This window comes from Arvicola amphibius, chromosome 5 (assembly GCF_903992535.2).
Source record: "Arvicola amphibius chromosome 5, mArvAmp1.2, whole genome shotgun sequence".
In the NCBI taxonomy this organism is placed as follows: Eukaryota; Metazoa; Chordata; class Mammalia; order Rodentia; family Cricetidae; genus Arvicola; species Arvicola amphibius.
The window spans coordinates 128,081,201-128,093,623 of record NC_052051.1 but is presented as its reverse complement, the minus strand read 5'-3'; the positions used below and the strand labels follow the sequence as shown (position 1 = coordinate 128,093,623).

Here is a 12,423-nt window from a genome sequence, read left to right as displayed (position 1 = left end):
CTTCCTTTGGCAGACAGAAAAGAAAACAGAACGATTAGCACAATTATACTACCCAACCCCAGATAATAAGTAGATGTAGGACCAAAATATTAGGTTGAATGAATTTGCCCATGAATTTCTAACTGGCCTTGCTTTTAAATTCATGAAGGCAGGGATTGCAGGAAGCCGGTGGGTCCTCCTGGTCTTGGAATTCAGCCCAATCATGAACAAAGATCCCAAGTAGAATGCTGGGAGTCTAGGCAAAGCCACACTGCCTGGGAGAGCAGAGTTTCTTGGGCAGAGCACCTCTCTGGCCACAGGCCTCCTTCTAGGGGAGCCCCGCCTGGATTAAAACACATTCAAGGACTCTAAAATACAAAGTTCTTTCACAATCCACTTAACGGTGCGTGGGCCTGGGTGGGGAGGCAGAGAACTTCCTGGCAGACTTTTAGAATCAACAATGAAGAACCTATAAAACCCAAAGAAGGCATAAAGAACGCTTGCTAGACCTCCGCAGGAGGAAGGAGCTAGCCTCCACCCTTTCTGACGAATTGTGTAGCCGAGGTCTCCTGACACATGATGCTGACGCTATTGGCTAGGCAGTACCTCAGCAGCTGTTCTTGCTGTTAAAATCAGTGGAAGAGTTAAATACGGTTCCTTTTATAGCCTCGGCCCCTTTAAGCTTATGTATCCTGTCAAATGACTCTAGAGGGAAAAGAAATTTCTCAATCAGTAACTCAGTGTAAAAGGATCCCTGGATCAGAAAGCAAGGGACGAGGAAGGAAATGTATTTTGCCTACAACCTAGAGTCACCTCGAATTGCCGTTTTCAGCCTCCATTTGCCCGGTACAGGCCTCACTCTGAGGAACAACAACCTTGTTGAGGAAACTAGAATGGGAGAAAACTGGCAACAATTTTGATGATAAGCCAGTTGCTAGTAATTCCGCCTGACAAAAGTGTGACATGATCCTCTAAAGGCAGGACTGAACCTGGCTGCCTCTGCCCAGAGCTAGGCCTTCAGGGCTGGGCCAGCACTCCCTCAACTCTAGTTCTCTGTGCATCCTCTCCCCACCTCCCTCTTCTCCTCCCTAGGAAACCTTCCTCCCCTCTGAAAGCATTCACTCCTGTAAACTCAGTGCTGAGGGGAGGGCTTTACTTGGCGGCTTTAGGTTTACAAGATCGCTGGTGAACAATCAGTCTGTCTGGCAGGAAGGTCCGCCCACAAACGTTGCAGGGAACCAATTGGCTCTGGGCACTTGTCCAAGCAGCTTCGTTTAAGGCATCAAGATCATAGAACCCTTTGGCTGCAAAAAGGAAGGGAAGAAGGGAAACATTTTTTAAAAAGTAGAATGGAAAGGTAAAATGTGTTAGTTTCCATTCTAGGGAAACATGTTCTTCTATTTATGGAAACCAGTCGCAGGAAATACCTCTGGACTGGCACTTGCAAGCAAATCATGTGACTCGGGCAGAAATTAATAACAGTAAATAAAGTGTTGAGCATTCTTGCAGGGGTTGAAAGGAGTTAGCTACGAACTGGAGGCTTTTTACGCTTTGGATATGAAAATGGAAAGGCATAGTTTCTTGTTATGATACGCACTCTTCACTAATCATTAACATCCTTGCTTATATGCTGTTATCTTGCGAATACAACGTTTGGCTTTCTTTCTGTTGGTTCTAAATATAAGCTTGCAGCGGGCATGTTTGTGTTTTCATCTTATGCAATCTTTGCTGGAAGGTTTGCAGAGCCCGAACTGACAAACTGAAAGTGAGTTTAAAATGAATTGTACCCTAAAAAACATCATCCTTTCGTGGTCATAAACTCAGATGCTCTTTTTCACTAATTAAAATGAAGAATGCAAACAAGTTGAGGGAAAGAAGTGTCCTTAAGAAAACAAAAAGAGCTGAGAAATGTGTAATCATTTTTGGCTGGGTACGGAAGAGAAAAAGCATATGGCTTTGCTTTAGAGGAACAATGTGGGCTTTAACTTTAATAAGCCTTATTTAAATAGAATGACTTTAGTACATTAAATTGACTGTGTCCTAGAATCTTCCAAAATAGGCCCCGCGAATGTGGCCGGGCACTCAAAATGTATTACTTCATTAAAACACTAGGCTATGTTCATTTGATTTCTATCTTAATGGCTCACACAGCCATAACAAACCTTTAGATCCTTAGCATGCCTCCTTTTCATGGAGATTTCAACCCAGTGCATTTTACCTTTAGATAAAACAAGTCTCGCTATTATACAGATTATGAATGCATATTTAAAGATTTGCTCTTATTCTTATTTTTTTGTTTGTTTGTTTTGTTTTGTTTTTCGAGACAGGGTTTCCCTGTAGTTTCCAGAGCTTGTCCTGGAACTAGCTCTTGTAGACCAGGCTGGCCTCGAACTCAGAGATCCACCTGCCTCTGCCTCCCGAGTGCTGGGATTAAAGGCATGCGCCACCACCACCCGGCTTCTTATTCTTAATTGTGTGTGTATGTATCCGTGTGTGGGTATGTACACATGAATACAGGTTCCTTCGGGGGTTAGAGACACTGGATGCCCCGTAGCTGGAATTACAGGCAGCTGGGAGCTGCTAGACTTGGGTGCAGGGACGTGAACTCAGGGCCCCTGCAAGAGCAGCATGTGCCCTTCTGGCTGAGTCCTCCCTCCAGCACATCAATGTGTGTTGTGAGTGCCTCGCAAACCCTGTAGAGGAAAGGGTAGCGCTGACTCATTGCAATGCTTCTGCATAGGGCTTTGACTGCGGATCCAGGAAAAGAGTGATTTGAACTCTGTAACTGCACTGAGTGTGTGCGAGTGGAAGTCAATTCTCTTACCTAGAGGAGAGGGGCACCTTCAGAGATAAAAATGAAGCCAAGAGGGAAACTGTAGGCGAATGAAATGATAGGACCTATCTACCCTTTCTCTCTGTCAACAGCGGCCAGCAGTGAGGCAGCCCCTTCCAGGGAATTTCAAGCTATTCTCACTTCTAGCGATGTGATCAAAAGATCAGCAGAGGAAGATGATGCAGAGCACTGGGAACAGTTACTTTGGATCCCGTATGGGAAGCTCTCGGGAAGCAGTGAAATGCGTAGTCTCTCTAGAGACAAATACTATTATTTCAGTGGGCGGGTGCTTTCTTTTTCCTTTTTAAAAAATTTTACTTTACGTGTATGGTGTTTTGCCTCCATGTACGTCTGTGTACCACACGTGTTCGTGATGCCTCAGGAAGTCAGAGGAGGGTGTCAGCACGCATAGAACTGGAGTTGTGGATGGTTGTGAGCCACCATGTGGATGAAGGGAAGAGAGCCCAGGTCCTCTGTCAAGGGCAGCCGTGTTCCTTACCTCTGAGCCATCTCTCGAGCCCCAAGATGCTCATTTTGAATTCTTTTCCAACCTCTATACAAAGTCCCTTTTTTGCTAAGGGTTGTGAATAGCTGGGTTTCAATAGCAACAAGAACTTATTATAACAATCTAGATTTCGCTCTATGAAGGTAATACTCTTCTTGGATCACAAATTAAGGAGTGCCGTGATCTAGCCAATGCCAAGCAGCCGGAGCAGTAGCTTTGGCTACATAGGGAAAATACTTGAACAATGTTTCTCTTAAATAAATAAAAGATAACTGTTAAGGAATGAGAAAATCAAATGAGAAAAACATTAATGATAGAAATATAATAATTGAGACAGCTTGCATGGCAAGTGTGTACATATATTTACACACACAACATAAAACATCATATATATGATATACTATATAACATACAATGTCTATTATATAACATAAATATACATATAATTATACATATTACCATAATAGATCATTATATGTATGTAATATGGTATAATTATTATATTAAACTTATTGAAATATATTATATGTAAATATGTAATTATATATAAGTATAGGTATTATATGCGTACATATGTACATACATATATAACCTATAATATATATTATCATGGCATTATAATATATAATTGTAATATAACTATTATACATTATACTTGTATGTATGCCTTGTATTTTATATGTAATATAAAATAGTAAAATAGCATATAATATATACTATTATATGTAATAATATATAATTTATATAATACAATTTTTTTCTTTTCAACTCTGTTCACACAGCACCCTGTGACCTTCATATGAGACAGAACAGCTCCATGTTCACTTGGGTTACACAGTACTTTATAAATTTATAAATTATTGATTGAAAAAAATCTGGACATTCCATCCAGATGTCTAGATTTCTAGTTTCATTTACATGTATTGGAAAACACAGATATCTTGGGCTGCATTTCTCAAGGACAGCAGCAGCTGGATGAGGGCGCCTTTCATTTTTGTTCGTGGAGGAAACGCTTTCTGCAGCCTTGTAACCTGACTAGTAGACCCTCCTAGTAGCTGAGTTGGGGACTCCTGCGCCACGAGGAAATCAAGACACATTTATAAATGAAAACAAGGCTGTGAGGAGTCCCAAGCATCTTTAAGCGTCATGATTTTAAAAATATGATGTGTGATAATATGTAAAAAATAACTCTAAGAAAACATGGTAAATTCCCATGGGTCCCTCTCCCAAGGTGTTGCCAGGACATACTGTCTTTATGTCTCAGCCTCTGAAAACAAGACTGGAAAGATATTCCAGAATGTCTGTTAAAAACCCAATCCACTTCGTTTAGGATAGTAAGTGCTGCTGATTTCAGATGACAGAACTAGTAAGAAAATATGGTTAAGTTTCTGATTTTTTTTTTTTGTAAGAACTTACCCGTAATGGCTCTTACTTCTGGTTTTTTCGGTTCTGGTCTCCTTAGTTCTTTAGACAACAAATTGTTCTCATTATGCCATTTTTTCAGACACTGTGGCTCATGGATGCTGATAGATTTGGTCCCATACTCACGACCACATATGTAACAAACAACTGTCGGCGGACGCCTCGTCATTGTTGGCTGAAAATGATACAAAACCCATTAGATAAAGGATAGTTGTGGACATTTTATTTGAAAATTAATTTTTTTAATTCCAGCTATCAGGGCTGGAGAGGTAGCTTAGTGGTTAAGAGTATTTGTTGCTCTTGCAGAGGAACCGAATTCAGTTCCCGGCAAGTCGCAGCTGCCTATAACTCCAGTGTAGCCAACACCTTCTGGATTCCACAGGCATACACACACACACACACACACACACACACACACACACACACACACACACAGACACACAAATAAAAAATAAAACTCATTTTTGAAAACTCTAGTGAATTTCACATCTTTGGCAGTAAAGACATCAAACTGTGCCGTTTCATGAGTGGATATGAGTTTAGAAGGGAATAAAAAAGGGCCAACCAGAAGTCTTCATAGTGTATTGTCTGTAATTTCATTTTCATTGTGGTTTATAAGATGAATTTTTTTTTTTTTTTTGGTTTTTCGAGACAGGGTTTCCCTGTAGTTTCTAGAGCCTGTCCTGGAACTAGCTCTTGTAGACCAGGCTGGCCTCGAACTCAGAGATCCGCCTGCCTCTGCCTCCCAAGTGCTGGGATTAAAGGCGTGCGCCACCACCGCCCGGCATAAGATGAATTTTTTAACCCTTACATCTGAATTATAATTCTGGGAGATGCAACGGGAAGTGAGGCTAGAATTCTCCTCTCAGTAACACCAGGATCTAATGTGCCAGCATAACTGATGATGAAAGTGCCATCAGAGGACAGGTAATTTAGGCCTAAGCACATTCTCTCACGTCAGCTTCTTTCTACTGTAAGTACCTCCCCCTCTGCTTCTGAGTCTGGAGTTAGAGTGACTACAGGCAAAACTACTGGATCAAGTTGGCAGATACACACCCAACCTCTTCACTGTGGTCTTTATTGACAGCTCGACTGGATTTGGAATCACCCAGGAGACACACCTCTGAGAATGTATTTGTAGGGGTTTCCACTGAGGAGGGAAGACACTCTAAATCTGGATTGTGTCTGGCATCTCATACGACATCATAAGGAGCCTCAGAGTGGGAGACGAGAGGACGCAATGGATACAAGGGTTCTCCACCAAACCTGATGAACCTGAGTTAGATCCCTGGAACCCACACATTAGAAGGAGAGGAGCAACTCCTACAAGCTGTCCTTTGACCCTCATATATACATTGTGGCACACACACACACACACACACACACACACGTAAATAAATAAAAGCTAAATAAGTAAGAGTAAATAATCTCTAGATGACAGGACATAGAGCTGTAGTGACTGGGATTTGCCCTGTTTATTTTAGTGTTTCTTTGGCCCAGTCTTCACTTGTTATTCCCATTTCTCCCTTTTGGAACAGGACTGCGTAGTCTGTCATTGTATATTAGAGATTTGTGGCTTTATTTTACAAGGACTCACAGTTAAGAGATTATGGAATCTCTCATAGACTTGGCTTTTGAGCAGTGTTGAAGCTGCTGTGACTCTTTGTCACAGAAAAAGTAAGAGCCCCTGAGGCCGGGGTGGACTGGCACAGCTTGAAAGTGACACGTTCAGTATTGGGTTGGCAGAGGGTTGTGTGACAATCTTCACTGTCAACGTCACTGGATTTAGAATCACCTAGGAGACACACCCCTGGGTGTGTCAGTGAAGAAGGTACCTGCTAATCTTAGCCGAAATCAACCCATTAAATTGCTTCTTGTCAGATATTTGATCACAACAGGATTAGCTAATACAGATGAGAGTGGGTGAATAAATAATTCACTAAGGTTAATTTAATATAGTTTTCCAGAAGTCCTTAGTAAAATTGTGCCATATCTATTGATTACTATACAGGCTTCCTTCTTTTTCATTTATTTCCTTCCAAGGATTCTCTGCAGGAGGAACAAAAACAAAAACAAACAAACAAAAACGCCAGAGGTCACAAAATAATGACCTGACATTTTTTTAAATGATAAGAGAAAACAAAACAAATTATCCTACTATAAGACAATGTCAATTTGAAATTTCACTCCAGTAAAAATAGTCTTCAAAACTTTAAATAAAGGTGTCTTTGACCAGAGGAACAGTTAAGAATTTATTATAGACTTATTGAGTCAAAATTTTTGAGAGAAGTTGATATGGGATGTTCTTCTGTATGCATATGTGTCGCTTTTATTGGATAATGAATAAAACTGTTTCTGCCAATGGCTTAGCAGAGTAAAACTAGGCAAGAAATCCAAACAGAGATAAAGAGAGAATAGGCAGAGTCAAGGAGACACCATGTAGCTGCCAAAGGAGACAGACACCAGAACCTTACCTCTAGGTCACAGCCCCATGGTAATACATAGATTAATAGGAATGGGTTAATTTCAGATGTAAGAGCAAGCTAGAAATATGTCTAAGTTATTGGTAAACAGTGTTGAAATTAATATAGTTTCTGTCAAATTATTTTGGGTCTGGGCAGCTGGGAAACAAAGCACAGTCTCCATCTACAGGGAGTTTTAAATGACAAAAGGAAATAACAGAAAATAGTCTAGTTCTGTAAGGAACAATGGGGATACTATAAAGCACAAATAGGTCAGTCAATAAGTTTTGGAATATTCATAGCTTTGCTGTATAGAATATTAAGTCTCTCAGATAAGGGGCTGCTTGAGGCAAAATATCCAAAGCAGAATTGTAGTAAATATGTATGAAACAAATTATAGTCATCAAAAGCACAGTGTGAGCCAGATCCTTCAATCCCAGCACTTGGGAGGCAGAAGCTGGCAGATCTCTGTGAGTTCAAGGCCAGCCTGGTTTTTAGAGTGAGATCCAGGATAGGCTCCAAAGCTATAGAGAAATCCTGTCTTGAAAAAAGGAAAGGAAAGGAAAGGAAAGGAAAGGAAAGGAAGGAAGGAAGGAAGGAAGGAAACATTGTAGAACAAAAATCAAAATTGTTATTAATTTGATTATATTTTTCTTAAAATAGTTTTTGAATATTTATGTTATGAATCAAAGTATTTATTTTAATGTATATAGTAGCCAGTAGTGCTATACACAGGTATACTAGGGGAGAAACTAAAATTAATAGATAAATGGCCAACAAACCCAAGATGTGATAAATTACCTGATCTCTAAAGAAGGAAGAATAATAAAAAAGAAACAAAAACACCAGCCCACCAAAATGTGGTGATTAATAGCATGAAGACAGGAAGACATGTAGAAATAAGGTCAAATACGATAACTGGCTAGGGGAAGTACTCTTATTACCGCTTACCCTGCTGCCTCTTGCAGTATATCTAAATAAGTCTTTTTCTTCCCCCTGAAAAAGAAATCAACAATCACAGTAAATATAAATAGATTAAACAACACATTTAATAGACATGTTGCTGGGCAAGGTGGCTCACACCCAATCTTAGTAACTGTGAGGCTGAAATAGGAAGATTGCCGTGAGTTCAAGGCCAGTCCAGGCTACTAATGCAGCTGAGTCCAGCCTAGGATAAAGAACTAGACTCTGTCTCAAAAGCCAGAAGAATAAAAATTAGAATAAAAGTAACAGAGATAAATTTTCCAGACTGGATAATAAAACAACATCCAACTTTGAGTTTGTATTATGAGAAACACATTTCTATGAACACAAACATGCAAGAATGGGGGAAAATATTCTGTGTAACCACTGAGAGAAAGAAAGCTGATATGTCTTATGTTCAGTGTAGGAAGCTTGAGTCAGATAGGCAAAAGCTGCAGAGCCATGGAGAGCCAGAAAAAAAAAGCCATGCTGAGATCTGGATTTTTCCTGTGATCCAGGTCATTCAGCATTGACTAAGCTGTAATTGTGCATCAGGGATATTAGCCTGGTAGTTTGTGGCTACCAGGCTAATATGACTGAGAGCCAATAAATGACTGTTCTGTAGCTGAGGAAATAATGGGACCAGAAATGGCAATATTTTATTCTGCAAGATGACAGCCAGGGACAGAAAGGGAGAAATGAGCAATAGCAAACTGAAGAGAGAGAAAAACACTGTGTTCTGGACCCGAGGAGACTGACCTATCCATAGAATTTTACTTCAGTGAACCCAGCCAAAACAGGAAATGTAGGCCTGCACTTCAATGTTAAGAGATTTGGGAACTATTCACAGAGAAAAGGATATTTTGAATAGGAAAATTTTGGATAAAAGGATTAGAGTATTAGATTATTACGAGTGTCCGTAATAAGAATATTGAAGATATGAAACTCTAGGTAAAAAATACAGAGAAAGGTTCAAATTTTCATTTTAGGGAATGAGGCATGGAGAGAAAAGACCTGTCCAGAATTTTGGAAATTCTCCTTCTTGGCTTCTAGCAGGGTGCAGTCATCACTCTGTAAAATGTAACAAAATGTTCGTTAGTAAGACTAGGAGGAATGAAGATAGAAACAAATTAAACGAATTTTTTTTTTGTTTTTTTTTGAGACAGGGTTTCCCTGTAGTTTCTAGAGCCTGTCCTGGAACTAGCTCTTGTAGACCAGGCTGGCCTCGAACTCACAGAGATCCACCTGCCTCTGCCTCCCGAGTGCTAGGATTAAAGGCGTGCGCCACCACCGCCCGGCTAGTGGATGTTATTTTATCCTTTGAGAAAATAAAACATCGTAAAATATATATGTTTTAGAATCAACCTGCCTTTAGCCACAGCTATTGGCCAGTCTACTGAAATGGGAAAAACACAAAACAAGATCACAAAAAAAACTCACCATTATGATTTCTGACTACCAGAAGCAAAATAGATCCTAGAAGACTAAACAGCAAATTAAGAGGTCAATTAAAAGTGAAATCAGAGCGCCTTCCAGAAATGTGGATTTTATTTGAGGTGTAATATTTTTATTGACTCGTAAATGATACCAACAGACTGTGCTTATCGAAATAACCGGTGCGTGTTTGTCATGTGTTCATGCCGTGCAGAATCATACAGCCCATGCGAAGTAACTTGGAAGGCAGGGAATTCAATACATACAAGAAAGTATAAAGCAGAAGCCAAACTTTTTGAGATACCTCGAAGTTCCCTATGCTTCCTTTCTATGTTAATTCATTTGGAAGGTTCATTAAAGGCGGGTTTTTCAGCTGAAAAAATAAGAAGTTGTTCATTTTACTTCGAGGAGAATTCATTTGTTAAGATTCTGTATGGAACCTTACGGAAATCCAGCATTTAACCACGCCTAACAGGCAAACTAAGTGGCATAGTTCCTAAGTGAAGACATTCACATCAAATTGTCATAAAGATTCCTCTGCAAGGGAAAGTCGTGAGCAAACAGGCTGACCCAGAGGCCCCAAAACACCCTGCAGACAACTGCAAAGGACATGGGAGAAAATTACCACCATAAAAGGGGATACTAGTCTTTTGAGAGCTTCCCCTATGTTCTGTATTTGGGGTCGAACTTCAGCTGACCTGAAACGTACTCCATACTCTTAGGTTTAAGCATCTCCCTGCTAAGGCGTACTCTAGGGGTGTGTAGGCAAGCCAACTGTGGCTGAGGAGAAAATGCTCCCGGGTGGGTCTGAACAATGATATAAGATAACTTTATTTTTCATTAACTTCACGAATGTTAGTCAGAAATTTCATTGAGCAATCTGTGACTTGTGATCAACGTCATTACCCTGATTAGCAAAGATTTACTAGCTGAATTCTTTCTCCAGTGTTTACAGGCGGAAATGGCCTGGTGGGGAGCTGGAGAGCATGGCCAGGAAGGGACGACCCTATCTTGACAGAGTCAGCAGCAGCATGCCCCCTCTTGCTGAATGCGTGACAGACAGCATTGGATGACGTGGCACAGCAGAGCGGACAGGAACAGTGGGAGGCCGCCCTAGAGGTTATAGGAGGGCAGCAACCCTATCCACATGGAGCCTGCCAGGGCCAACCAGCTGCTGCGAGTGAAATCAAAGGAAGGCAAAGAGCCACCCACAAGGCTGAACTCTGTAGAGAGCAAAGGATTAGATCTAGTTTTCCTGTCAACATCTCGGATAGTTTTTGTAGAGCTGCCTTTGAAAAAGCAAATCTCTGGTTCTGCATGAGTGCTATCCAGAGTGAAGCGCTTCACAAGAATAAGAAATATTTGCTAGGTAGGTGTGTCTGTTGGCTCATTGAGGCTCTCCTCTGGTTCTTTCAGGGGGAATATAGGCAGACAATTCAGGCTGACTATAGACAGAGATGCTCTAGGGAAAGCTCTTAGGTGTTTCTCGAACGTGAATCCACCAGCTGTTCATATGTTTTCAATCTCTTTACTGGCCACTGGTGGACTTCTAATATCATTTTCCATGTACCATCCTTTCTTTTTGTTCATGTGCTTTCTGTTGGTCTCCACTGAGAGCACCTGGTGTTGGATGGGTTAGGGCAAGTCTGGTGAACACAGAAGGCAACTGAACATTCAATGTAGACATAACTTGCCCCCATTGGTTCATTTTTACAATGAAAATTAACAGTTCTGACAGCACCATGAAGATAAGAGAAAAAAAAGATAAGAAAAATGGTTTGGTGGAAAAGATTAAGAGAATCATTGCTAGAAGGGGCGATAAATAGTCATTTCAGAGAGCCCTGAGAGGGGGCTAAGCATCTCTTGATAGTCTCGGCATGGCTCAGTGTGAAGGAAACCATGGTGAAACGTGTGTGTTTGCAAGAGCATCTACAAGATGAAGACATTGTTCCAAAGGGGAAAAAATAAGAACAACGTTACGTGAATCTCAATGAAGAAGCACTGAAAAAAAATCAAAATGAAAGTCTGTAGTCGTGGTTTTAATAAAGAGCAAAATTATTCGACCTGTTAAATTCTTTTTTTTTTTTTTTTTTTTTTTTTGGTTTTTCGAGACAGGGTTTCTCTGTGGCTTTTGGTGCCTGTCCTGGAACTAGCTCTTGTAGACCAGGCTGGCCTCGAACTCACAGAGATCTGCCTGCCTCTGCCTCCCGAGTGCTGGGATTAAAGGCGTGCGCCACCACCGCCCGGCTCGACCTGTTAAATTCTTACATCAGCTTCACAGTGACTGCAAATGAACAGTTACAGTTCGAAAAGGCAGGGGGCAGTATTGCAGGGTATTACAGAGAACTCTACTCGTGTGTGTGTGTGTGTGTGTGTGTGAGAGAGAGAGAGAGAGAGAGAGAGAGAGAGAGAGAGTGAGAGAGAGAGAGCCTCCTGTGAGCTGTGAGTCCACACTGTGTACATATGCCATGCCACAGCACGTGGCGGTCCAATGAAAACTTATGGGAGTTGATTTTCTTCTTCCACCGTGCAGGTCCCAGGGATGGAACTCAGGTGGTCAAGCCTGGTGGTCAGCACCTTTTGCCTGCAAAGCTCCGTCACCAGGCCTAGATTTACTGCTTGTCACTGGGGCATTTTATCTGTTCTTTATAAGAAGATCATTTTGGTGAGACTTGTGCCAAAGAAACCACATCATGGTGTAAATCATATTCTTATTACTAAAATCTGTACTTAGATTAAATACCTGATTTTTCCCCCAACATGACTTATGTTATTTGGAAATATTCCTAAAAACAGAGAGCTTTTCCATCCCTGTGTAGGGATTG

At 40.9% G+C, this 12,423-nt stretch overlaps 1 protein-coding gene across 1 annotated transcript; it reads right to left on the bottom strand.

Moving 5' to 3' along the window:
• Positions 1 to 1,131: 1,131 nt before the first annotated feature.
• LOC119814064 (zinc finger protein 474) lies at positions 1,132 to 4,908 on the bottom strand. Its single transcript, XM_038329351.1, has 2 exons — positions 4,734 to 4,908; positions 1,132 to 1,283 (listed from the first exon to the last, which is right to left on the bottom strand). Exons 1-2 carry the CDS (start codon positions 4,906 to 4,908, stop codon positions 1,132 to 1,134), a joined length of 327 nt encoding a protein of 108 aa, XP_038185279.1.
• Positions 4,909 to 12,423: the final 7,515 nt, after the last annotated feature.

Bases quoted from the DNA above. Each gene is read 5' to 3' on its own strand.
- LOC119814064 (XM_038329351.1), bottom strand. From the start codon at position 4,908: ATGACGAGGCGTCCGCCGACAGTTGTTTGTTACATATGTGGTCGTGAG. The intron at 1,284-4,733 runs GTAAGTTCTTAC...TCCTTTTTGCAG, and splicing joins AGAAGTAAGAGCCATTACGG to CCAAAGGGTTCTATGATCTT.